Source organism: Pogona vitticeps, chromosome 2 (assembly GCF_051106095.1).
Source record: "Pogona vitticeps strain Pit_001003342236 chromosome 2, PviZW2.1, whole genome shotgun sequence".
NCBI lineage: Eukaryota > Metazoa > Chordata > Lepidosauria > Squamata > Agamidae > Pogona > Pogona vitticeps.
The window spans coordinates 94,024,624-94,051,903 of record NC_135784.1 but is presented as its reverse complement, the minus strand read 5'-3'; the positions used below and the strand labels follow the sequence as shown (position 1 = coordinate 94,051,903).

Below are 27,280 nucleotides of genomic sequence, written 5' to 3'. Positions count from 1 at the left end.
AATGTTACCTTAGTACAGATTTGGGTCTTTTGGAAACAGCACCCTTGTTGACTAGATCCCTTAAATGTTGCATTTAAGGGATCCAGTCATGGACATCCCGGTTGTAGAACTGACACCCTCTCTCCTTTGATCAGGTTATTTAATCATTACCTCAGTCACAGAAGAGCCATGCCCTCAAAGGTGGCTCTCAAATGTCTAAAGCAACGTTTGAAGAAAGATTTCATTTCAGGATGGTTAAGAGCTCCCTCCCTTCATTTCGTATTTAATTTCAAAAAAATATGTCAAAAAGGAAGACTTCTTTTCAGATTGGTTCCACACACAACATAACTTGTGGCTGCCAACAATGGTAGTTACATACACCCAGTTCTTTGTGCAATAGTGTGTGAAAACAGCTAAAGCTGGACCAAATGTTTTGTTGGAAACATTTCCACAGAACCTCATGGAGTCTGGATAATGCTGCTAGGAAGGGCTAGCTAATACATCTTCAAAAGAAAGGACATAAAAATTAGAAAATGTTTAGCTTGGTCTGAAAAGCACCAAAGGTTTTTCCCTCTTCACTTTTTCTCTAGGAAAAACTCCCTCCAACAATCATGAGTCAGATCAAATGGTAAAGGAAATATATATTTTCATACCTCCCACTGAGGTATGCAAATCCTGCAAGGCTAGTCCCTGAGAAATCAAACCTACAAAATAAAGCCATGCATATCTCCTGAGGGCAAATGACCAAATAAGGCTAATTTGCAAAATGCATATTGAAGAAAGCTCATGTTAGAATAAACAGTGTCTTATTCTATTAAGTGAGCTCTGCTTCTAATGATAGAGTTTGGTGTCACACTTTGCTTATAATGCCTTCCCTGAACACTGTACATTGCTGTGCTGTAGTATTACAATGTCATGACAGAGCACTCTTCCACTGTGTATACCATCATATGTAACGTTATGCAGTCAAATACAGCAGGATGTTTTTCTTCCCGGAATACTTCCAAAATGACACAATGTCTCAAGCCCTGCATAAGTTATGACAACAAATACATGAGGAGTGAGTATATTCACTTCAGCCCCTCTAGCACTGGGTTCCTCCCACAACCAACAACCAAGAGAATCTTCTCTGTGGAGGTCCTGCATACAAACTGGAATGGTGGGAAATCAGTTTTCAGATGACATGGAAAACTTACATTCATTAAGTCTCCTTCAGAGTACAGCTATCTCTGTATGGAGCAAAGTGCAAGGCTATTAAAGGTTCTTGGACCAGAACGTTTAGGCCAGACTTTGCCTACCTGGTGCCCTCCAGATATGTTGGATAGTAACTGGGCACGCTCGCCTGGCAATAATGGAGGTTGTAGCCCAGAACAGCTGGAGGGGGCCAGGATGGGGAAGGCTGGGGCAGGCTTTCAAGGGAGGGGCTGTAGGCTTATCGGAGAAGGCCTGCAGGAGGAAATATGAGCTGCATCTACTTCAGTGACTGAACAAACAGCACCTCTCTCTTCACATTTCCATTTCTACTTGTTCTTCCCCCCGCCCCACCCCATATCCATTCTGCTCCATCTTTGGACTTTAAATAACAGAGGCTTCACTCTGGAGTCTGTGTAGTGCATCTGTTTTGTATTTAGAACCAATGCTGGCTATAGGAAGAAAGAACATAAGTTCACCAAAAATTAGAACAAAACAAAACCCTCACCGCTGTTTAGAAGCAGGAAGAGACAACTAAACAATCATGTATTAACCATTAGATTACCCTCCATCATTCGGGAACATTACAAGATCAAGCGCTGAAATGAGTGTCTACGGGTCTGGTGGCTGTTCCTCGCCTTATGCATCTTCAAGGAGAAAACCCACAGAAAGGCTGAAAGTGCCTTACCTTTCCTTTGCTTGACATGGCTTCTGGAATGAAATTAGGAGACGAGTCAGAGGACACTGCAGAAAATAAAATGAAAAACAACCATACATTAGCCAGGTAACATTTGCTTTTTATTTTCCTAAATGTATTAAATTGCAAAATGCTTCTCAAGGTTTGATTTGCATGTGAGGGAACTGAGACTGAAGCCAGTGACAAACCTCGCATAAAGAAGAACTTGCTTCACTGCCTCAAGATTGCACAGAGCACTTGGTGCATGCTATTGGGCACCTATCTGTGGCTTTCCTGCAGAACCACTGGAAGAGGGTTCCTCAATAAATAGTTCTCTAGAGCAGTGGTCCCCAAACTTGGGCCTCCAGATGTTCTTGAACTACAACTCCCAGAGGCCTTCACCACTACCCCTGCTGGCTAGAATTTCTGGGGGTTGAAGTCCAAGAATATCTGGAGGCCCAAGGTTGGGGACCACTGCTCTAGAGCCATGGTAACACAAGCTAAATGAAATAAAGCATAGGGATCAATTCTTCTTTCCTATCCATTATATTTCTTTTTTCCAGATGGCCATAAATGTCTCTGGTAAAATTTACACTGCCAGATTGACACAACATCAGCCAGGAGAAGAATGATGAGTCCATGAATGTTGGGAACAGACACTTGATGTTACTGTCCACTGCCATTAATTTCTTGCATCAACTTGACAAACTGTCCAATGATTTCCAAGCATGCTTTCGCCATAAAACACGAATTTGGAGATAATTATGTAAAGATATCTTGGAATTGTTAATGACATATTTGTACTACAGCTATTAGAGATGGTATTAATGAGAAGCTGTGTTTTACCATAAATGAGAGAAACATGGCGAATGTTGACATTTACAGAGGATAAAGAAAAAAAGGCCACCCTATCTGCTTTCTGAGTTTAGCAAAGCATGCTCTCCCATTTTACAAAGCTGCAGGTATCCTTTATTTTTCCTTCAAAGCTCTTGGCCACAGCCTTATGTTAAAAAAAAAGAAACAAAAAAGGAAAGCCCACCTAGTAAAGACTGTTAAGAACAGCCACAGATCTCTAATGGGTGGACCTTTCCAGCCAGGGAAAACGCAGGGCCTCTCCTTGCAGACAGTGCATCGCTGCACTGCGGTTTGTCTGCTGGGCTAAGATCCAATAAGACAGTAACCCTTTGATCTTCAGCAAGAATGCTACAGAGTAGCTTAGGAGAGACAAAGGAGACCACACCTTCCCAAGAACTGCATCTCACACCATGATGTAATATGTACTGCTACATATACACATAAAGAAATAACTTCTCTTTGATGCAGCAACTACAGTACACCATTACTATGTCATATGTCATGATATACAGTAGAAACTAAGGGCCAGTCACAGATCACCAACAAACATATAGTATCTGCATTTCCCATTGGGTAATACAGCAACAGGGAATGTGCGGTCCTTCAGATGTTGCCAGACTCCAAAGTCCCATCATCCTTTCCAATGGCTATGCCTGGATAGTGCTGCTAGGAAGTACAGTGGAACAGCATTTGGAGGGCTACACATTCCATGCCTTAATACATTCAGTCTTGTCTCTGGTGCATTCACCTAGAAAATGCACGCGTTATGGTGCAGCTCAGCCATGAAAGCCTTTCTACATAGCCATGATTTGAGTCAAGAACACTCTGTCAAACTCCTGCGGCTTCAGAATGCTACAACAAAAAAAATTCTGGGGTGTGTGATCAAATTCTTGCAGAACTGGCACACAGATGGCTGCAACATCTCGAGCAATAATCCATTTAGGAGTGTCCTTTATATAAAGGAACTGAGAAGACACTAGATCTCAAACAGAAAGGAGTATTTCATTTTGTGAGTGGTCTGCCTATAACCACGAAAATCCCATCATCTTGGCTGCTAAAAGAAAAAAAACAGTCTTTCAGGCTATTTCATCATTTCCTTAAAAGAAGGAGTATAGTGTGGGTGACCCGAAAAATTCTGAAGAAACTATGACTAGAAAGGGAGATATGAAAGAGAAGGTTTCACATAAGCCACTTCTTGCTCATCTTTCACTACCACCTACTAATAATTTTATCAGTAGTAACTTTACCCACCTACTCCTAGGTCTGCCAGCATGAAGGCAGGAAGTTTTGCCTTGAACTGGCTTTAGATTTCTTGATGTAACCAAATCTACCTGGTACATAACCCAGACATAAAGACAAATCTGAGCAATGGCAGTCTACTTGCCTTCCCTGATGTTGTGTCGTTCAGCCAAAGGTGTGTGCTCTTGTGTGTGTGGAGGGGAAATTGTATCAAACAGCTGTGTGGCCACGGCCCTACTGCAGAGCCACCAAGGATGAGGTCCAACCAAGTTGTCCACTCCTATTCTAGTACTACATAACACATGAGCATGCTCTGGTTTGATTTCTTATACTAAAGGCATGAAGCGACAGCTAGTTTATTCCATAAATTTACAGGCAGTTACATCCCAGCAAAGAGAAGACCCATGGTTCTTACACTCTGGCCAAAGTATCAGCATTTGTAGCCACATAGAAGAGGAGTAATACTTCAGTGTGGCATGTTGGAGACTGAGTCATTTCCTGTCTCACCCCCTAAATCTCATATCCTGATAATCTCATGTTCTGTGCAATGTGCATGCAATTTTCAGTTTTTGGAGATTCTCATTTATCTGGAATTGAAAATGAGATTTTAGCTAGCATGTTGAGGGGACTGTAACTCATCCAAGCTTTCACATTTAGAGAAAAGTACCCAGAAACAGATACAAAGTTCTTAGTCCAAAGACACACTAATTAAAACAAAACAGAAGCCCCACTGCTATTGTTACTCCAAGTTTTGGGGGCATACTCAGTAGACAAAGCTGAACTTAAGAGAAGCCCAGTGACTCTTATCAAGTTTAGACCACCACGACTGGTCTCACAGTTAGTGGATCCAGCAATTCCTTGCACCTAGCAGGACTAAAATACCAGACTCCCAGTTCCAAGACCTGTCAGATTTCCATGGAATTGCAGCTCTGTTGAAGGAGTTAGGGTCTATGTCTCCCTATGACAGTACCTTTTTGGAGAACAAACCGACAACGGAATTTACAACTTTCAGTCACCAAAAAGCAAACATACTTGATTGAAAGGACAAGTGATAAAACACAAGAATACAATGGACAAGCAGCAAAGGCGTTGTTCTACAAAACATCCAAAGGCCATGAGTGGAGGGATTCCATTCACACACACGAAGGAAACTCTCCCAGTCTCAGAAGTGAGACTATCCTGGATAGCTGGAGGTCAGCTGTCTACAGTTGCATCCAGGGAAGCAATCCTAACACTTTCTTTCCAAGATTAATTAGGTTCTCCACATATTTAAAGAAAAGATGCTGCTGCAAGTTAGGAAATGCATGACCTGAATTGTTTTGTAGGAGCTCAGAGAGAAATTTTTGATAGTACACTATTAAATGATTTGCAAGAATGAATGAATCTGTTGCAGGTTAGTTTCCCTATCCTTTTCTTCAGTGACTTCTCTATTGTTAACAGCAAGGAAGGGATCAGGGCACAGAAGCCGCTAGTACTTATTTCCAAGCCTTCTAGACAAACAATGATAATTTTAGTATATAAAGCATCCAACTCTATGAATTCAAGCTAGCAGAGCAAAAAGGAGGGTTATTTTAAAGCACTGTAGGCAGTATGCTATGTCATCCGCAGCCTCTGAAAAGTTTTTACTCCCCATTTAAACAAGTAGCCATGCAGGCCTTGCATGTGTCATCTCAGAAGTAATTCTGATTGAGTTCAGTGAGGACTACTGTCCTCCAGATGGGTGCGAGGCTGCAACCCGTAAAGCATTTCCAGAAGTAGTATGGCACACACAGACCACACCCAATCCAAAGAGAATGAGTGCATGAGGCTAGGCTGACTGTAGCGCTTTAGCATATAACTATAACAAACATCAGTTGCCAACATACAGAAAATGTTAGCAATTTTTTTTCAGAGCCCAAACCAATTCTTACACCCTTGGAAACAATGTTTGTGAGTGTTTTATTCCTTCATAAAAATTAAGTGGGCAGTTGAGCTGAAAAGTCTACAACTAAGCAAAATATCTGAAATGCCATAATCTCTGTTCACATGATTTTTGAGGCAGGGTGGGGAAGGGACATGGCTCATGATATTTTAACCCTTACAATCTTCAGTGCCCCTTTTGCTCAGGAACAAAAAGGCATTCACATTATAATCACATGGGAAAAGAGGTCTCTCCCTAAGAAGGCCCCAACCATTGCAGTGTGTTTAGCCTTTGCCTGCCAAAGATCCGGAGGCCAAGAACAGTTTATTCTGAAATGCAGCCACAAAACGGCTGTCTCCACGGCTCCTGCAGTTTAATCTCTGCACAAGTGATATACAGTCTATGAAGCTTTACAAGGGGGAGGGGAGAGGTTTCCTACAGATATGGATCAAGTCAGGCAGACACGTCACCCTCCAGATTGGAATCTGCTAACAGTTTTTACAGTGCCCACCATTCTCATATTTTTTGTCTTTTGGGGTGGATGCGCGGGTGAGAGAGAGAAAAAGTAGTGCATGAATTATTGGTCTCCCTAAAATGGCAGGGACCTTCTCCATTTTCTGGATGCGGGAATATTTACCCACTCCGATCCCACAGCTTTCGCCTGGCACGCGCAACTTCAGCCCTACGGCTTTCGCTCCTATCTTCTACCGTAAGAGATAGATGCCCAGAGCGATGGGTTTCCTTCCCAAGAAGAGTCGACGGCAAAAACCTCCCCCGCGATCCATCCCCGCTCGCTCTCCTTGGCCATGTGCCCGGACCACACCTACCGGCTTCCACAAATACTCTACAACGAAACCCCCCAGGCAAGAGAGCCTCTCCTCTTTAGCAAGACCTCCTGACTTCAGGAGGCGAGGCTGAGGAATCCCCACCGGGCTTTTGCCATTACCGTGCAAAAGGAAAGAATCAGGCTGAGACACTCAAAAAAAAAAAAAAAAAAAAAAAAAAAAAAAAAAAAAAAGAGGTTTTGGGCTCTTGTAGGTTGCCAGGCTCCCCTCCCTCCCCACTGCCCTAACCCTTCTCATGCCCTGCCCGCCGTTGCAAACTTACAACTTCACAGGGCCCAGACCTCTCCTGCTCCGGCGGCACCTCTCTCTCCCTCTCTCCCTCTCGTCAGCCCGGCACTCGATACGGTGGAGCCAAGGCGCGCTGACCTCCCCAAGCAAGGCGGCGGCGGCGGCGGCGGCGGCGGCAGCTGTCTCTTTCCCTCTCCGATTTGCTCCGCTCTGCTCGAACTGCAACGTCACACGCTCCAGAGCCTTCCAATCCTGGCTGGTCCTTTAACCCCAAACTCACCCACCCACCCCCGGTTGAGGAACGGAGTGGCGCCCGCTGCAGACATGCCTTTATCGGGGGATACCATTATCGGAGGAAATGGGGGTGATTGGGTGACAGCGCTGCTTATTCTTTTGCGGGGTGAAGTTTGACTGTTTGTTGGTGCATCCTTTGGGTGTGTGAATGGATTTGGGTTATATACCCCCGGAGTAAAAATGGTACCCAGTCTGCTGAATAAAGTCAAATGTTGTCGTTTTTGCAAGATCAGTACCTCAGTAGAGAGCCAGTATAGTGGGTAGCGTGTCCAATTAGGACTCGTAAGACTTGGATATGAATCACACGCAGCCATGAAAGCTCACTGCATGGGTGTGGCAAAGGGTAAAGCATTTTTTGAACATCTCTCGTACCTCAAAAACTCAATGAGGGTCGCTGGAAGTCAGAAGTGACTTGACAGCTCATAGCTGGTCTAGAGGGGCGGGGTATAAATAAATAAATAAATAAATAAATAAATAAATAAATAAATAAATAAATAAATAAATAGCATAGCTCAGTTGTTGGAAAATAAGTGGAGGATCTATCACGGTCCTATGTGTTTTTTATGATGATGAATTTGGTGCCCAGTTCCCAGTTCTTGTGCATGTGTGTGTGTGTAAACTTGCGTGTGTGTGTGTAAATAGCCTAAACAGTTTATGTGACCCAACACCAGAAAATGTGAATCTATATTACCCATTATGACAGGTCTCCATTATGGAGAAAGTCTCTCCCCAGAGAGAGAGACATTCTCTGCGGTAAGAGGTTGATTATCATGGAAACTCATCACATGTTAATATGATTTGAACAACAAAAGACAGTTTTGATTGTTGTGAGCTGCAATTGAAATAGGAAAAAATACTGTATGTTCAAAACACAGTGAAACACCCTCTTTCACATATAATTAATTAAATCTTGGAGCTTAATTTATAAAATTGGGCCACGAAGGCTCTCAGGACTTCCTGGCAGTTAGTCTCCTCCTGGCACCCCTGGAACATGCTATTAAGGGACAGCCCCTGGACCAATGAGTGCCAGAATGAAATGCCCTTCCCCCCCACCACCCTCAGTGTAGGAAACTGGCATTTCTCTTGCATGTACATCCCTGTCTGTTTACAGTCACATACATCCTCAACCACACACGGCACATATATGTGTATACATTTGTTGTTGTTTAGTCATTCAGTCGTGCCCGACTCCTCGTGACCCCATGGACCAGAGCACAGCAGGCCCTCCTGTCTTCCACTACCTCCCTGGAGTTTGGTCAAATTCATGTTGAGAGCTTCGATGACATTGTCCAGCCATCTTGTCCAGGAGATGGTATGCATTTACAATATGATAATTGTACTAACTAAAAAACTAGCATGTGAATTTCCCCTGAATCTCATTTCACTGCTCTCTCTCTCTCTCTCTCTCTCTCTGGGGAGGGGGTGGGCAAGTCCCATTACATTCAAAAGGATTTATTTCCCAGTCAGTGTAAGTAAAAAATGCATCCTTGGTCGTGAGTAGAGAGTAGATTTTGTTGGATTGTACCCAACCCCAATAATGGTAAAACCAAACCAGACCCAGTCAAAGAGCGTCCCGAGAAAATCTGCAGTTTGGGCTCATTCAGTGAGTATAACCAAGTTCCTTGACTTGTTTCCTTCATGTACTTATATCTCTGTCCTTGACGAGCCACCCCTTGTTTTTCTATCACCTAGAAAGCCCGCTTGAGGTATGCAAAGCAGGGGGGGGCTGTGGCAGCGGGAATGGTTTATACTTCTATTCAACTGTTTGGAAGGGGGTGCTTTCTCCCCACTTCTCTCCTTGTAGAGACCAGTGGGCCTGGTGAGGCCAGGCAGAAGGGCACAGAAACAAATCTTTCCATGTTCCCTGCTCTTGTTATCCCTTCTTCCTTTCTCGCCTCTCCCTCTCACCCCAGAAGGAAGGCTTGTGTGGTGGACTTGTCCAGTATATCCTTTCTGCCTCAGTCCTTGGCCCTCACAGAGGGACCAGTTCTGCCGTCCACGGGTCCTCATTTTCTACCAGCACCCAGCCCTCCTAAGGTTCTCCAGCTTCAAGGGTTTTCATCTCAGCCTCTCCTCCATTTCTGCTGTCACAGTCTCCTTTTCCTCCTCCTCTTCTTCTAGAAGAATCCTCCTCTCTCCTGCCTCCTCCTTTTTTTTTGCCTTCCTCCTCTCCCCTGGGGGTCCTAGCTCCTATCTCTCTCTTTTTTCCTGCTTTTTCTCCCTGTTCTCCCTGTTCTGTGTCAGACACAGGGCCCCCTTACATCTATAGGAGAGCTACTTTACTTTACTTTTTACTTTTATTGAATTTATACCCGGCCCCTCTAGACAAAGTCTACTTGGGGAGGCTAGAAGTGGGATGATTTTCCAGGGCCATTTGGAAGCTAGACAGTTCGGCCAGCAGAGACCAAACGGTCCTTGCCCTCAGCCTCACACAAGGGCAGCCACTGTGCCCAGAAATGAAGGAAGGAGAAGAACTGTTGAAGTGTGTCACGTGACATCAAGAGCAACTTCCATTAAAAAAAATTCTGAGGCCATATATGGTATGAATAGAGAATGTTTCTTTTTCTCTTTTTTATACATTACAAAAACAAGGCCTGGTTAGAATGGCTTTCTCTCCTCCCTGCTGAATGAGATACGATCTCTTAACAATTTTGCTTGGGCAAAAAACTGTTTTAATTCAACAAAGCCTAGCCTTGAACGTTTAATTCTATCACGTGTGCCTCACTCCTGCTTTTGTTTTCAGGATCCTTGGAACTGCAAACTTGGACACACTCCCCCAACACCGGAAGTAGGCATTTCTCCTTTAGAATAACAGCCTCTTGGTGAACAGGAGAACTTCTGTGCTGTGCTTTAAATCTGGCTTTGGTTAAACCCGTTGAACACATGAGCAATGGCAAAAGTAATAAAGTATCATTCGTTATAATAAGTAGCTTGATCCAGCAATATGGGTCTGAAAGTTCTAGCACTCCCCCCTGTCAAGATGACATGTCAGGGGCACCATTTGTCTTATCACCACAGCCCTATCTGAAGGAAGCAGGGTCATCTCAACCATTAGCTGGGGTGAGACAGTCAGTTCAAGTCTGGAGGCAGTAGCGGCAAAGCCCCCCCAGTACCACACACTCACTGCCAGTTGTGTTGAAGCCCTTGGACTTTAAGTAGCCATTTCAGTGGCACAGTCACTTCTGTTTCAGCTATTTTAATAATGTCAGGCCCTGAGGTTCCTTGGGGCTAAGGTGGTATGGGAAGGGTGGCTGCTCCTCCCGCACTGCCTTGGTCCTGAGGACCCTTAGAACCACGCATTATTAAAACAGCCAAGAGAAAAGTGCCTGGGCCATCGAACTGACCATTCAAAGATCCAAAAATGCCAAACCCTCTCTCTCATTCCTTCCTCTCTCATTCCTCCCTCTCTCATTCCCACCTCTGTGTAGCAGAGCTGAAGGGAGTGGGAGAGAGGGGACTCGTTTCAGCATGAGCTGTTATGAATCAAATTCCACTTCTTCAGCATATGAAGTATGCATACTATGCACTTTGTATTTATACCTATTCCTATGGCAGTGAGGATCATGACCAGTTGAGAATACAGGCAAGAGACAAAATGGCAATGCACTTTGTACTTGTGCTTGGCACAGCCTCAACTAGGTAAAAAAATGATGGTGTTTCCCCCCTGGGCCTCATGCTGAGCTTTTAGAAGATTCATCACCAGCCCCCCAGTGTTCTCCCTTGAGACTTTGTGCCCATGTGTATGCATTCCCCAGATTTCTCCCTTTTTGAATAAGAAAGTTGGGCAGGACTGACACAAATACAAACACATGTGGTGAACCTTGGCACACCTGGGAAGAGGCAAAGATAAGCACCCAGACTTTAAAGCCACCTCTCTCATACAAGCCCCCCCCCCCAAGTTTCTGCCACCCACCACCCCAGCACCACTTTCCCTGAGATTTGGAAACCCAGGGAAGCACAGCACTTTGCTAAGACTTTGGGCAGGCCCTGAGAGCTGACAACCTTCTTCCCAAGTAGTAGTCAGGTTTTGAGAAAAGATGCATGCCTAGTTTGAAATGCATCTCCACCCCCAAAGCAGCTTTCTTGATACATTCCGAAGCATGACTCTGTTATATATGCTCTAAGTCAGGAGTGGGCCACTGTGGTCCTCCAGATGTTTTGGACTGCAACGCCCATGGTCCCTTACCAGCTATGCTGGTTATAGTTGCCTGGAATTGTAATCCAATAACATGCAAATGCCAAGAAATCCATACAAGCGGAACCTGCAACAAAATTTTGCAATGCGTGGATTGCTCCTGACCATGATTATAGCTATCAATTTCAATTTTCAGGGTGCTATATTCCATTTTCCCTTCCTGTAGTTTTCTTGTATATATATAATATAAGGAAAGTGGTTTTTTTCCTTCTTTCCTTTCTTGGGTTGTATATATTACATTGTATCCACCTACAGTATACCAAACACATTATCTCAGTGTATACTGTAGGTGTTTGGTATACTGTAGGTGGATACAATGTAATATATACAAGCCAAGAAAGTGAGTCAGGGAAGAAGGAAAAAACCCACTTTCCTCAGTGTATGACAATGTTCCTTCCTAACTTAGCATGCTTACAGTCAAGCTGGCAAAAGTATGTAAAGTAGCATTTTGAAATTGTGTGCCAATGAAAGATAAGCAGAAATCTGTTAGTTGGTTGTTGTGGTTTTTTCGGGCTCTTTGGTCGTGTTCTGAAGGTTGTTCTTCCTAACGTTTCGCCAGTCTCTGTGGCCGGCATCTTCAGAGGACAGAAATCTGTTATCTTAGAAGGATGTGCAAAGATATTAAATAATAGGATATACTGTATTAATAGTTGAAAAGTAATATCATCAAAATGGCAAGGAATATCTGTAACTAGCCCTAGGCAACAGTCTTTATTGCAGTAAGCATCTCCCTCTATTCCATGGACCTACCTTTCTGTCTCCAGCATTCTCATTGCTACATCTTGTCCCCTTTGCAGTCTGATCTCCCATCCTTTCAGGGTGGTGGCTGCTTTCCATGTCAGCCATGTCTGACACGGATGTCTCTTCCACTGAATGCAAAACTATTTCTTGCTGTTTCACCAAGAAGATTATCATTCCTTCTGTTACTGCTATCTGACCAATTATAAAGCACAGCTTCAGACAATGCTGCTGATTATTGTGCAAGACAACTCTGCAACCTGCTGGTTGAGAAAGAAAACAGCAACTGATTTGTAGTTTACTTAGAACAAGTCTTTGGTAGTACAAGTGACTTTTTATTAGAGGAAGTAGCGATTAGGTGTGTATGAGAGAAAGAGGTATTTCCCTGATTGGTCCAGGAGCTGCTCCTGTTTGGCTACATCTTAAGGTGCCTTACAAATGACATTGGTGTTTTTCTTTCAATGGCCAGTTTGCAAACCCATCTCATCTGTCTGTTTCTAAGAGATTAATCATGTCACCACAAATCAAAATATAACATGGCTTAAGGAAGCATCTTTCATAAAAGAAGCTTATTTTAAACCCAAATGAAAAGCAAATTGAAGGCTTCCTAACACAAGCCTCTGACAGGGAAATGAACTTTGCATTTGAAGTGCCATAGCGCTAAACTCTGGAGTTTCTGGATCCTTTGTTTACACCTTACGGACCTGATATTACTGATCAGGGTAACCTTTGTACCTGGAGTTGGTATCATGTTTGGTAATATTCAGGGACCACACCATTGTGGGCAGAGGAGGGAAAGGGTTGGGGACTAGTTCAATACAAAAGGGGTCATAACCACAACGGGTGGACCACGCATTTTTATTTCCAGCGCAGGAGAGATTTACCAGAATGTTTTTGGAGATACAAGGCGCACATACACCCCGATAGGGTGTGTCACAGGCTGGAATACAATTTATTAACAAACCTCTCCATAATCTCACAAGAAGGAATAGTTGTGGAATATAGGTTATTTTTATTTATTTATTTATTTATTTATTTATTTATTTGATTTTTACCCCGCCCCTCTAGACCATGTCTAGACCATCAACTGTACTGCCCCAGTGAGCCATGTGACCATGTTGGCAATATTTAGTTGCATTATTAGCCTAGCAGAAGGGCAACTGCCACCAAGAGCTCCATCCACTAATGTGGTAGTTGAAGCTACACAATTGTTGGCAAACTCATTGAATCTACATATGCCGCCACATGCCAAGGGATTCTCAGACAGGCTGGCCATTTTATGTTCAACATCTAAATTCAACAGAATCAATTAAATCATATAGGACAGATCTTCCAGATGATGCCACATGGGACATAAAAGAACCCTCAGCAAGAGGCTTTCTTAAAGTGATAAAACCTGGTGCTGTTACCTGGTGTTGGGGGAGTAATGGAAATGGCCCAGCAATAGGATATAGTAATTGCAGGATAGATATCAAAATGAATGGTGCAAGAATGTCAGGTGGCATTTGGGCTACAGGCCACAATATAATGGCACTAAATATTACAGGATGCTATTTACAATGGATTATGAGACAATAGTGTAGCAAGGTGTTTCCCACATTACAGGAGCATTATTTTATTTGTGTGTGTGTGTGTGGGGGGGAAGCAACAACAAAATCATGGAACAAAAGAAGCCAAAAAAAAAAAGCATAGAAAGGCAGGCTAAAAGGCATTGATCATACCAGATGAAACATTGCATTGTCTGGATAACAGAAAAAAACACCAAGATTACTAGTGCTTAACGAGGTGCTTTTGTAGGAGCAAATGCTGTCTGGCCAAGCCCATTCACATACACACCGTCCCTTCATAACTCAATCCTTTTTGTGGGTGGTAGGTTTTATTCTGCACATGGTTGCCACACAGCAAACCCATTGATCTGACCCCCACTCCTTTTGCCCTTTTTGATTCTGATTTCTATAAGCAAATCGGCCCTTTGTTTTTTGCCCACTTGATTCAGCATTCTGGAAAGACTGGTAATAGTTGACATGTGGGAGGTGAGAGAAATAATAATAATAATAATAATAATAATAATAATAATAATAATAATAATAATAATAATAATAATAATAATAATAATAATAATAATAATAATAATAATAATAATAATAATAATAATAATAATAATATAAAAATAAAAATAAAAATAAAAATAAAAATAATTGGGGTACCTGGCTGTAGAGCCAGAGGATGGGAGTTTAATTTTCCCCTGTGTCTTTTCGGAGAAGGCTCAGCTTGTGTAGCCTTGGGCAAGTTGCACAGTCCCAGGGCCCCCCCCCCAGAAGATGTGAGTAGTAAATCATTTTAAAATACTCTGTACCTTGAAAACCCTGGAAAGACTCACCATAAATTGGAATCGACTTGAGAGCACAAAATTATCATTATTTACATGTATACATGGCTCGTTCTCCGAGGTGCTTATCTTAGCATTCAGGGGTGGTCTTGTGCAGTGCCTAGAACCATCAGCTGCCTCCTCCATTCTCCCTGCTGTTTTCTGTGGCATGTATTTGAAAAAGGGCTCAGCCGTAATATTTTGTAATTGGAACTTGTTATTTTAAAAGCCTGGAGTGTGTCACATAGAGAGCAGTGCTGAATAGCTCCATTCACCTCCTCTGCGGGATCCTGAACTCTTGTGGCGTTCATGTGTGAAAGGGATTTTGTTTAACGAGGCCAGGGGAGAGTCTGTTTTGCACTGATTTCCATGAACTCGCCAGCTCCTCACCTCCCTGCTGCCCGCATCCCTGACCCAGGAAGACACACTGGTGCAAGGTTTCTTCTTTCTGGGAAAGTTGCAGTAGTGGCAGCAGCTTTTCAGTTGTGAGTTGGCTGTACAGAGGACATTATTTTGGTTGTGCCTGGTCTGTCCCAGGATGAATTCGAAGGGTCTGGCTGTTTGGAGCTGCTGCCTTCTCCTCTTCGTTTGGGGTAAGCCTTATTTTTCTCTCAGTAATTCTTGACCTACTACACAGTTCCTTGCCTTTTCTTAGCAAAGCGCTTGGTGCTTTTTGTGATTTTTCACATATGAAAGAGGGCCATGTTGGCCAATTTTCCTCATTTCCTGCCCCAGGAATCAGAAGCCAAGAGAGATGATCTGTGTGTAGATAATTAATTTCCGAGCTTTGGCCTGGCCCCAGACCAAGTTCCATTGTGCAAAATTCCTACCAATCTGAGCAGGCTGAGAGGAATATGTAGAAAACAGCTTTGAAGTTTGTGTGATGGAGAATGGCAAGAAAATAAATTGCCAACAAACTTATACAATCTCATTCACTGAGGATTGGGGAGGAAATCTAGCTGAATGTTTATTTAGTCATTTAGTTTCATGCATATTTGTTTGAACGTGGAACAATATAATAAGATTTCTGTAGCAAACATACTTATTTTGCTAAAGTTATTTCCTTTGGCTTCCAGCCCTCCTAGTACTGTATTTAATTGAGTAGAAAGCATTATTAGAAACAGAGTAACCAAGAAGCTCCAGGTTATGACCAGATTCTTTTGCAAACACTAAAGAATTCAAGAAGGTTGAAGAATGTCTAGGAGTTTGAAAAGTAATCAGCCTCAGTGTTTGTGGGTCATAACTTCAAGGCACATCTATTTATTAAAAGATTTTGCTTATCAAAGCCCCCACCCCTAACAATATACAACTGCATGAAGATAAAACGTTATTTTAAAATAAATTAAAACCAATTTAAAATAATTCATTATTAAAAAGAAAAGATCAACAAAAACTCGAAAGGCCACTTTAAAATCAGTTTTTTTAAATACAAGAGATGAAAATCGCAGTCTTGGTTGCCTACTGGAAACTCATCAGAGGTGGGGCCAAATGCCAAACTGACTTCCCTTGGAAGAGTTTTTCGAACTCAAGGTGCTGCAACATAGAAAACTCTAGCTTCTCAGGGTACTGTGGGACATCATTAGGGTCTCTGCTGAAGATCCAGGCAGGATGGAAAGAGATGATCTTGCATATATTCTGGCCTTAAGCTGAGAACGGTCAGTCCATTTTACACTGAAACAGTTGCAAATACTATACCCTTATATTATATCTACCTACCTACCTACCTACCTACCTACCTACCTACCTACCTACCTACCTACCTACCTACCTACCTACCTACCTACCTACCTACCTACCTACCTACCTACCTACCTACCTACCTACCTACCTTGGATGAATAAAGTTTGTCAACAGGATCTCCAGATATGTAACCCAAAGTCCTGACTATAGGAAAAATACGGAATAAATTAAAACTACATCTTTATGTGTAACTGTGTGTGCCTTATGCATGCATTGAAGTCTGAGGACAGCAGACATAGACCGTCCTTCCTTAACCTCTTTTTTATTCAGGAACATTTCCACAATTTTTACCTTTTCATTCTAACTAAACTTAACTTGGGTGCTATCAGGATATTGACATTACACTATCTTGGGAGCAAACAACAGGGGTATATAGTGGGGCCATGGGAAGATTAAAGATGATAACAAGGACCTTCCAAAAACTTTCAGGTGTAGAATTCCCAATGGAGTTTGAGCTGATGACACAAAGAAGGCTTTTGTTGAGATAACAAATAAGTGAGCCCATAAGGATAATCAAAAATTGTGAATAAAAAATTGGACATAATAATTTCAGCAAGATAGCTGTCAGAAAGAAAAACAGCAATGAACCTTACTTAAAGAAATAATGAAACTGTCTAAAGAGATGATAAAATCCCTTGTACACTTTTTGATTTACTTGGATGACAGAGAAAAGGTAAAGAAGATACATACACCATTATGAAAATTGGAATATACTAGGACAGAACAGATATTACAACCCAAATTTAGCTTCTCTGGCCAATGGATGGGGCCAAATTGGTCTCTTCAAGGTATCCTTCCTGGGATATACTCTTGGTTCTTTGGCTGAAAGCAAAGATCAAGGCACTGTGTCCTCTCATTCTGCAACCTCTGTTACTATGTGTTTTAATGTGAGCTATCACAACATGGTTATCAAAAGTAATCAAGAGAAGGTTGATGCAAGAGATAGCAATGGCATCCCCACATTTTGAATCTTTGTTTAGGTGTGCAGTGAAGGCAGAGATGGGAAGGTACATACTTAAGTATGATTTTCAGAATTTCCCTGGATAGCACAGCCAGTGGCCAGTAGCTGGCTGGGGGATTCTGGGAACTGTATTCCAAACAGCCAACCTGCCCAAGTCTGAGGAAACAGTACCGCTATGATGTCTACAAATGTCTCTTCACAGTTGAATGCCAAAAAGAAACAGTCTCCAAAGCTACAGAGAAGAAGCTCATGAAGGAGCCAAAAGCCAGAGAGACGAAGTTTTCCAAAGTGACTGGACAGAAAACAGAAGAGGGGACAACAAAGAAAAGCCAGGTCAAACCCACAGTGGTTTCGGGTCAAGGACAACCTTCCATGTCTATCCTAACAAGGGCAGTGGCAAAGGGGAAATTTCAGAAGGTTTCTGACACCTTGGTGCTTAAAGCAGGAGAAACATTGGACTTGCGCTGCAAAGGAAAGGCTGTCAAATGGAGATATCCCCTCTACCTGGAGGATGATGATGTTGAAAGACGTCTCCGGTGAGTTTTGATGGTGGGGCTCTAGTTTAAACTTATGAATGGGATGGATGGGGAGATGTGTCCCCAAACCCCATCTTCCTGGTAGAAGAACCCAGGGCTGTCCATGGAAGATGAATGATGGGAGGTTCAAGAAAGACAGAAATGATGGCCTTCTTCACACACCACGTAATTAAACAGTGGCATTTGCTACTGCAAGAGGTAGCAATGGTCGTTGGTGCCAATGGCTTTTGAAGAAGATTGGGCAAATTCATGGTTACTAGTCAGGGATGATTATGTACAGATTCCAACTTCAGAGGCAATATGCCTCTGCATGCCAGTTACTGGGCAACAGAGGAGCACAAGTTTACTTGCATCCTGTTCATGATCTTTCCATAAGTTATTGTTTGTACAATGGGGGCCAAGAATGTTGGATTAGATAGTCCTTTTGGCCTGATCCAGCAAGCCTTACATTTTTAATGTTCATAGCTTCCCAGCGTCTGTGTCCAATACATGTAGGTCATTACTTACTGTTGCATTGAGTGAGGAATGTGTTTATTGAGGAAGCTTTCTGGAGGGGAAAAGTGCTCATCACCCCTTTGCCCCACCTTTGTATGGCCATGTTCCTCTCTCTCTCTCTCTCTCTTTTAGAATCAAACACTTTGAGAGGCACAGCCAGCTGATAGTTCTCAACTCCACGGCTGCCGATACGGGAGAGTATAGCTGTTGGTCCTTCCAGTGCCATGACAGTGAGTGCCATGACGGAGAGGACAGGCAGGGCCAAACATACATCTTCTTCACAGGTCAGACTTTTATGGGTTTAAACATGAAACAACTTTGTTGTCTTGGCTGGAGCATTCCCTGGAGGCCTTGCTGTTCTGTGATTCAGTGGAATGCAAAATGTTACAACAACCTTTTCCAACTTGGGGTCCTCTAGAGCAGTGGTCCCCAACCTTGGGCCTCCAGATGTTCTTGGACTTCAACTCCCAGAAATCCTGGCCAGCAGAGTTGGTGGCGAAGGCTTCTGGGAGTTGTAGTTCAATAACATCTGGAGGCCCAACGTTGAGGACCATGGCTCTAGAGGATTGGACTGCATCCCTATCCACCCATAAACACTTTGGACATTGTAGCCCAGATATCTGAAAAGCCACGTTAGGGACAGTTGCACTAAAAGGAAGGCCCCTCTTCGCTGACGGGACTGGAAACTAGTTTTAGGCCATCTACTTTTGAACCTCTTGAAGCCTGTTTTGTTGTTGCTGTTGTTATATGCTATCAAGTTCCTGCCAACTCATGGTGACTCTATGAAAAAGTGATCTCCAACATGTCCCGTCTTCAACAGCCCTGCTCAGCTATTGCAAACTCAAGCTTCCTTTAGAGGGTCAAGACCTGAGCAAATGTTTTATGCAGAAGTGGGAAACATGAGCTTCCAAATGATGTTGATCTGTAACACTCCTATAATTGCCAATGGTAAAGTATCAGGGGTGCTGCAGTTCAACCATTCTGATGGCCTCGCACACCCCATTCCTCAGTCATCCAGGTGTGGTTATCTGGAAGTTGAGTCACAGGTGAAACATTTTGCTACTCATCCAAGCAGCTCCTTCAGCCAATGTAAGATGAATTGTAATCTCCTGTCCTTTTCCTTCTCTTCTTGTATTTATAAAGCTAGTAATATAATGCTGAACTTCTTCATCACCAGTTATTACTTGAACAGTGGGCTGAGCAATTAGGCACACAAGATATCTGCCATTCTTTCCCATTATATCAACCCACATTGTTGGTCCTATTTAAATAAAAGCACCTATATTAAAAGTTGCATTATCTGTATAAATTGGCATATGTCATGTTTAGACAATCCATATCTTCTGCCATGTATTTTATTTTATTTTGGCAATGCAGAACTGCCCAGTCTAAATTTCTTCAATATTCCTGTGAAGATAGGAGAAGTACAGGTGAAAAATTAAGATTTCACTATTGAGTAAATTTACGAATTCACTGGACATTAAAGAAACAAAAACAAACAAACAAACCAAAAAACCCAGGCCTGGCCTGCTAGTTAATGTGTAAGCTAGAAAGCCTTTTCATGGCATGAACTCCCAAAGTTTTGGTGAGAGATGCTCCCATTTCCCCAATCCACAAGACAATTATTCTTTAGCTACCATAAGAGAAACTGTCTCTGCAGGTCAGAGCAGAGATTGGAATCATCACTTTTTGGATTACTTGTTCCATATTGTACTTTTTGGATTTTACTTGTAGCCACTGGCTAGAGTATTCTGAAGCTGGTAGTCCAAAATGTAATTTTGTTTACTCCGATCAGAAATTAAAAACATGAGGTTCTCCAGATGTTACAGAACGGTAACTCTAATCATCCCTCATCAGTGGCTTTATTGGCAGTGGCTGATGAGATCTGCAGTCTGACATGTTCCCTGCCCTTACAGGTCAGTGCTGTTGTTCATTGTGTCCCCTTTGGCTTTCTCCTAGACCCTCAGGAGCTATTTGTGCCTACAGAAAATTATTATGAAGTCATCCAGATGCGGACAAACCATCCCACACTTTTGCCATGCCAAGTGACTGATCCACGGGCCAAAGTGACACTACACCGGGAGTTCCCACCTGAGAAAGTGCCGGTGGATGGCATCAACATCTCCTATAATGTGAAGAGAGGGTTCACAATCCATCGGCCGCATCCTTCCTATGCTGGCTCCCTGTACTGCATGGCAAACATGAACAGAGTGAGGCAGATCTCCACAAAATATATGCTGATTTATGTGAATTGTAAGTTGTCATAAGGATAAACGGTAAATCTCCTCTTTCTCTTCTGTAGACATGGGGAGGAGATTAGTTTTAAATGTAATTCTCAGAATCCCACAACCAGTATGCTCATGCTGGCTGGAGGAATCTTGAACTCATTGTCCAGAAAAATAATGACATTCTCTGCCATTTGCACTCAGATGTTTAGGAGAGAAACATGCTGCTGATCTATTTGTCTTATCTATCTATTTGTCTTTCTCCCTAGTGTATTGCAAAGTTAGAGTATTACACTGAAATCAATTCAGTATAGAATGTTAAAAGAGATGAGGGTTCTTAAGAGACAAAACAAGCTCCATCCATTGAAAGTTCAATTCTTCTGGAAAAGGAATATTGGTATGAGATTCAAATGTGTGAAAACTCTGCACGGATCATGTTTATGATCTAGATGCTAGCTAGTTGTTTAAAATGCAAGTCAGTGGCAGGAACCCAGCTGGCCGCTGTCACAAATCTGGAAGCTGCATGGAATTGGAAGAACTGACCCCTTTAATCAGTCAGGGCTGAAGAAAGTCATGGGTGCAAGTCAAGCACTGATGTTCAGAGAAAGATTTTTGTAGCAAAGCTTGTCTGCCTCAGGGGGGTTTTCACACGGGGACATAGATCACAGTCTGGATTGCTTGTGGAGCAGTCCAGAGTGGCCAGTTTCCCAGAAATCCCACAATGCACAGAAATATACCCAAACCTGACCCCAATCTGTGCTCAGGCGGGATCGTTTTGCTCCAGCTGTAGGGCTTCAACCCTTTGGGGCAAGGAGGGAGCAATTTCCTGGAAGACGGAAGTGTCCCATTAAAGTGACCCTTTCTGGTGTGATCAGGCACATACCTTCGCAGCCATCCGATACTGAACAGGAATCGATGCCATTCTCAGCCGGATTCCTTAGCAGCACCCTTTGTCAGTTTCAGGCTTTAACACTAACCCAACCATTTGGAACTGAGGGGCAAACCAGCTTGAAATTGGCAAGGGCAAAAACTCTGTGGAGAACAATGCTTCAGCACAAAACAGCACAGGACTGTCCAACTTGGATCTTGCAAAAGAATTAAGTGAGAACAGGGATGGGGGACAGTACCTGCCATATTCGCCTGCTGCTGCTGCTCCAAGAACACTCTCAGTTTCCTGGAGGGATTCCCCATTGGGAATAAGTGTTAAAAATCATTGGGACTGGAGAAAGTAGTAAACCCATATTGCCTGAAATCCTGTTGGTTAGTGGAGTGAGTTGCAACTACGGCAGGCTCATTGAATCAGTGGAGATTTAGTGAGTCAACATCTCTGTAAGTCCCACTGATTCGAATGGGCCTACTCAAGTTGTGACTTACTATGCTAACAAACAGGATTTCAGTCGTTATATCCCTCCTTCAGATATCTTGGGTTACAATTCCCACAGTGGTTTGGAGTCGGCAATGTGGGGTAGCACCGGTGGGAATTCTAGCCTATAATGTCTGAAGGAGTCAAATGAACTCACCCCTTGTCTTGCACTTTTGTCTGAGCCATATCAGAGGAGAATCTTGGGCTGTCCAGTGGCTGAGCAGAATAGATTTGACTGTGGCCTCCTGGTGCCCTTCGGATGTTTTAAATGCCAGCTGCCAAGAACCTGTGGCCATGATTTGTGGGTCCTATTGTCTGAAAAAACTTCTGGAGAGCAACAGGTTGCCTACTAACCGAAGATAGTAGGAAATTCAGATCCTAGGCGGGAAAGGAGGATTAGAAGCAGCAGGAGCTTGGGACAGCAAAGCCGTGGATCTGAAAAGGCAAGAAGTCAAGAGAAGTGGGTGGGAGCGGGGAATTCTTGGGAGACAACGTCTGGGTAAAGGGAAGGTCCAAAAAAGAGAAGGAAATTGGGGACAGAATAGGCAAAGAGGGAATTCGCTGCCTTCCATTAATTGAACATAGCTAGGCAGATATGTGGTTGTAAAACCACTGTTAAAATACAAAGCTAAGGCCATAAATACTCCCCCAAACATTGTAAGAATAAAGAGGGCAAGAGTATCTACCAGGGAGAGAAATTCAGCACCATCGCAGATTTTTTAAAAAAGAAGGTGAAGTGAAGCTTATGTGCCAATATGCTCAACTGGGGGACTTTTAATGAATTTTCCTATGGGTGGCAGATGCAGCTACATTGTCATATTTTCACAAATATAATCTCCAAGGGAACAAGGCCGATGGGAAATTGGCTACCTGGATCAAATAAGAAAAGCCATGGCTTGCAGACCCTATGTTGCAAAAAGGTTGAAACTGACCCAGGAGTATATATAGATCGCCGCCCTCCCTTTCCAGCCAATCAGGAACTTGGTTGTGATCAGGTCCAGTCAGAAGCTTTTAATTCTTATGAGACGATGGAGGAAGTAGTGACACTTTCATAGTGTTTCACAGTGAAGCATGTTAGAAGTATCACCTGCAGCATCTTTCCCCCACATTCCCATTCAGTTTATGTTCCCATTGTGGGATTTCACTATAGTACAGTCCTAATATTTGGAAGAAGAAAGATCAGAGTCTACTGGTACAGCTCTTTGTAATTTGTGGGAGATCAGTAAAGGCATCTGACTTCTGATGATCTAATAATACTGTCAACAAAAAGTATTTTTCCTTCCTAAATGAAGTTGCTGAAAACAAGAAAACTGGGTGGAAAATTATTTGTGAAACCCTAAGCGTGTGCTTAGAGGCACCATGCTTTGTAATTCCACGCCCGCCTTCTTGCTCAGTTAATGGACCTTTAGTGAAAAAAGAAATAACATCCGATCAGTCTAAAGTCTGCCCACTTCCGTCCATTATGAAGCACTGGTAGCAACTGATCTTGGAATACATGCCAGCAACAACTGAAAAAGAGAGAGATGTCCTTGTGTGCACAGAATGTTTCACCTTTTCTTTCTGAACCTGCAGATCCCTCCTCAGTTCCTAAACCTGCTGTCCGAGCCTCATCTGCCCTCTTTCAGATTGGAGACAACTTCAATGTCACCTGCACTGTGTTTGGGGAACCAGAAATAGCTGTTGACTTCACCTGGGAATATCCAGGACAGCAAGTAGGTGGCAGGGTGCTGATGGGGTCCAGTGGGTGTTGGAACAACAAACTGGTTCACCTCCTGCTACACGACTCTTTCAGACTTTTTGCTCTACTGCCAGTCTGTGGCATTTTTCTCTTACAAATCTGAACAAAAGGTTGTCATGGCCCAAGAAACTGCCACGCCAAGACAAACCAAGACAAATACTATAACAATTGGGCTGACCTCCTTGAAGGAACAGGTCAGAGACAGACCCTGTGCTTGATCAGATGGGCATTTGTCTTGCTGTTTGTTCTGCTGTGAAGATGGGTCAGTTTGCTCTCTTTTCTTCTGATGATCACACATTGTAATAAATGAAGGAAACCAAACTGTCTCCAGAGCTGTCCTACCTGCACCTGTTTGACCCCATGTGAGAGGCTTCTACTTTTTGCATATGTCGGTAAGATCACTCTTTTCTGGTCCATTTCCAGTGTGTGTGATCACTGGGAATGTACCAAAAGTGAGCCTTCCCAGCTGTCAAGCCTCCTTCCAATTGGAGTTTCCAATATTGTGAAGTGGCTTAATAAGTAAGCTACCTCAGGATATAAGGAAACTGAACACTTGTTCTGCTCCTTGATGGAGGGGCAGAGGAAGTGAAATGTCTTTTAAGATTTTGGTAGACCAAGATTTGGTAGACCACAGAGCAGGAATTCCTTGACCAGCCTTTCAGACAAGAAAATATTTGTTTCCCTCTTTTAAAAAAGTAATGCCTACCAGAGTCATAAAACAAATTTCACTTCCCCTTCCCCTCTGCCAAGAAGCAGAGGAAGTGTTCAGTTTGCCAATATCCTGAAGTGGCTCACTTATTGAGCCACTTCACAACATCACAAGGAGTCGGACCAAATAGGGTCATTTGAGCTTCAATATGCCATTTGGATGCAAGGATCACACCAAATGGCATATTGTACCTTCATCCAACCCCAAGCAACCCCAACACATTCACCCTCTCCAAAAGACCCAGTGTAGATGAGCCCTCTTCTTGTTTTTGGAGGTGGGGTGTAACACCCAGCGAAATTATCATGTACAACATGAACACCTGGTTTTATTTTATTTTACTTCATTTTATTTTATTTTGAATTGGTGGGCAACTGTAACCCTCCAGAAGTTTTCTAATTGCAACTCTCACTGGTTATGATTGATGGGAGTTGTAGGCAGAACAAACAGACACATGCACTCATAGTTAGAAGATCACAGTTGCCGACCCCAGATTCTGTAGTTCATACATTGGGTGCTTCCAGATGGACAGCTTTTTGCACTTTCTGTAGAAAGGCATTGTGCAGTTATTTCATATTTTAATCCTTAAAGGGTATTTTGGTTTTTTAGTATTGTTTGCTTTTTTGGTGGAAGAAAAAAGATAAAGTAATTGGAAAACACAGGAGGGTGCTGAGGACAGCTCTTCAGTAACTACCCTAATTTCATTGAGTTAGCATTTTATGAACTCATTTTACTTTCATTTTAAAATGTTCTAACTCACCTTTCAGGGATCACAACCCCAAGGCACCTAACAAAAATTTAAAACACACAAAGGTGTGGGGGCTTGAAAGCATGCCGGAGAGGAAATCCAAAGAACAGTGATAGAGATATGAATCCTGACAGCACAGACATGACAATTACCCTGTTGCATTTCTGGTAGTCTCAGATGTTGATCAGCTTGTGTGTTCTGCCACAATTTGGTGTGAGAGAAGTATTTATAGAAGAATGCTTTTCCTCCCTTTCAGATGGGTAGGCCACCATACGTTCGTGAGCGTGCAGACTTGGTGCGACATGGCGGGCAGGTGCGGAAGGAATCCGAAAGCATCCTTTACATAGATGAAGCACGGGCTGTGGATGATGGGCTGTACCATTGCACTGCTGAAAATCTGCAGGGCACCACCACAGTGTCTACTCGAATTCGCTTGCTTCCCACCACACCATCTCCAAAGAAGACAAGGTCTGGGTAACCCCCCTCTGTCCTGGCTGCTGTGTGAAACCAGCAAACTAGATTTGTCTTCCCTAACGTTGCTCTTTACCCCTTGTTACTTATTCATTAAAATACAGTAGCTAAGTTTTTTCCCCTAAGCAAAGATACTGAATTTTCCTTTTTATTACAGAATATTGTGAAAGATGTGAAAACATTATCAGGTATTCAAATTGCTAGAAGAAAAACTGCCTCAAGAATTCTGTTTCCAAATAAATGCCCTGGTTTACAGGGCCAGACTACATGAGTTGATGGTGGTGATCTAATCTCTCTTAAATGTTGGCAGTTACATGCTGAGGGTGGTTCCAGTCTGGATAGGGATCATGCTGCTAGGGAGAGAACAGCATGATCCCCAAAAGTGTACCTTTCTCAATAGAAATCTGGCAGATTGCACTCATGCAGCTTTATATATGTAGACAACTTGCATAGCTTAGCATAAAATAAAAAATGCAAAAGCAATACTGAATCAAAATGTGAAAAGCAAGAAAATATATATCAGGTTTTCTTGAGTCTTAATGCCAGTGTCACTTGCCAACACAAAGCACTGAATCAAAGCCAAAATGAACTTTTGTTGAAATTAAAATATTCACCATTTTGCTTACAAATTTAGATTCTGAGACATGAGCTTAAGGACACATTTTTAAAAAGTTATTCTTGATTAATTCTGATGTCCTAAACCTAATCTTTTACATAAAAGATTAATACCACACCTACTGTAAGTCCAAAAACATACAGATCGATAAATATCAAGAACACCACTTTGGTGGGGAGGGGGGATCTGAATTTTGAAAACAGATTCAGCATGGATTGTCTGGTATTTTCAATGCACCCATTTCCTGCTCTACATCATTTCATCTTTAGCTCACTTTCCCAGAGTTATGAAAAATTTGCTGAGTTAATTGTTGATGAAGAAGAATTCCTTAGCCATGAGCAAAGTCTGCCATTGTGCACCTTGTTGACCCTTTCCATACAATTCTATGACTTGCTGGATAGGAGTCCAATAGCATATCTCCATTAGTATATGCAGAGATCGCCTTAGAACTGGCTAATCTGGGCAATGGCCTGGGACATCAGCTTGTGCAGCCAGTGCCACAGTAGATGAGAAATCAAGATTTCAAGGCAATATCATTAGTGATGTACAGTCACTACCCATGAAGAACCACCACAAAATAGAGGCTTCATTTGGATCCTAAAAGTGGAATTGGAGATCACTGAAAGGAAAGCAGAAAATACCTTTTCATAGCCAGTGCCTGGGAGAAAGCCAGGAAGTAGCAGGGCATTTTACACCACTGCATTATGCAGCCCAGTAGCGTTGCATGAGGAGGCCACTGGGCCAATTTGCCGTGGTCCTTTGTAAAGAAAGGGGGCCTCTGCCTCCATTCCTGTCTACCCTGACTATGCCCCATTCATTGCTCATTGATATTTTGACTAACATTTTCACAAAACAAAGCAATAGCATTAGAATGGAACATGCCAATCTGAGGCTTAAATGATTGTTTAAAGCGGAGGTGAGCATAAACCTGGGAGAGAAGATATTAAGAAAAATTACTTCTGGTCCTCTAGTCAAATTTAAGCTGGTTGCAGAACTTTGTCCTTGGGATGCTTGAAAGGAGCCAGTGGTCTCTGTATCAGATGGCGCTGCAGCCCAACCGTAAGGGTGTAAACAGTCATTGTAAGGTCAAATGTTTCTTTAGGTTTGCAGAGCACTAGAAATTATGTCTGATTTTCTTAAATTGGGGGAAAAAAGAGAACAAATAGACCCAGA

General features: G+C 42.8%; 2 protein-coding genes across 7 annotated transcripts in view; one reads left to right on the top strand and one right to left on the bottom strand.

Annotated features, from left to right (window-relative positions):
• ANXA6 (annexin A6) overlaps positions 1-7,084 on the bottom strand; it is a 56,341-nt gene extending 49,257 nt beyond the window's left edge. For 4 of the 5 annotated variants that reach the window (XM_020809951.3, XM_072990047.2, XM_072990048.2 and 1 more), the window contains exons 1-2: positions 6,948-7,084; positions 1,859-1,914 (exon numbers count right to left, since the gene is read on the bottom strand). In XM_020809951.3, coding sequence (XP_020665610.3) covers positions 1,859-1,876 — 18 coding nt within the window. In that variant the 5' untranslated portion in view covers positions 1,877-1,914; positions 6,948-7,084. Of the gene's footprint in view, positions 1-1,858; positions 1,915-6,477; positions 6,641-6,947 lie in introns of those variants that run through there. The other variant, XM_020809953.3, reaches the window with a different exon arrangement.
• A 7,698-nt stretch (positions 7,085-14,782) lies between these two features.
• On the top strand, positions 14,783-25,974 carry LOC110087957 (platelet-derived growth factor receptor-like protein). Of its 2 annotated transcripts, XM_072990046.2 has the most exons (7): positions 14,836-15,101; positions 17,412-17,745; positions 18,373-18,524; positions 20,200-20,493; positions 23,401-23,540; positions 25,277-25,488; positions 25,649-25,974. In XM_072990046.2, exons 1-7 carry the CDS (start codon positions 15,047-15,049, stop codon positions 25,656-25,658), a joined length of 1,197 nt encoding a protein of 398 aa, XP_072846147.2. In that variant the 5' UTR covers positions 14,836-15,046; the 3' UTR covers positions 25,659-25,974. The 2 variants fall into 2 exon arrangements, with proteins under 2 accessions (XP_072846145.2, XP_072846147.2); XM_072990044.2 differs by lacking the exon at positions 25,649-25,974 and having other exon boundaries at positions 14,783-15,101; positions 25,277-25,621.
• Positions 25,975-27,280: the final 1,306 nt, after the last annotated feature.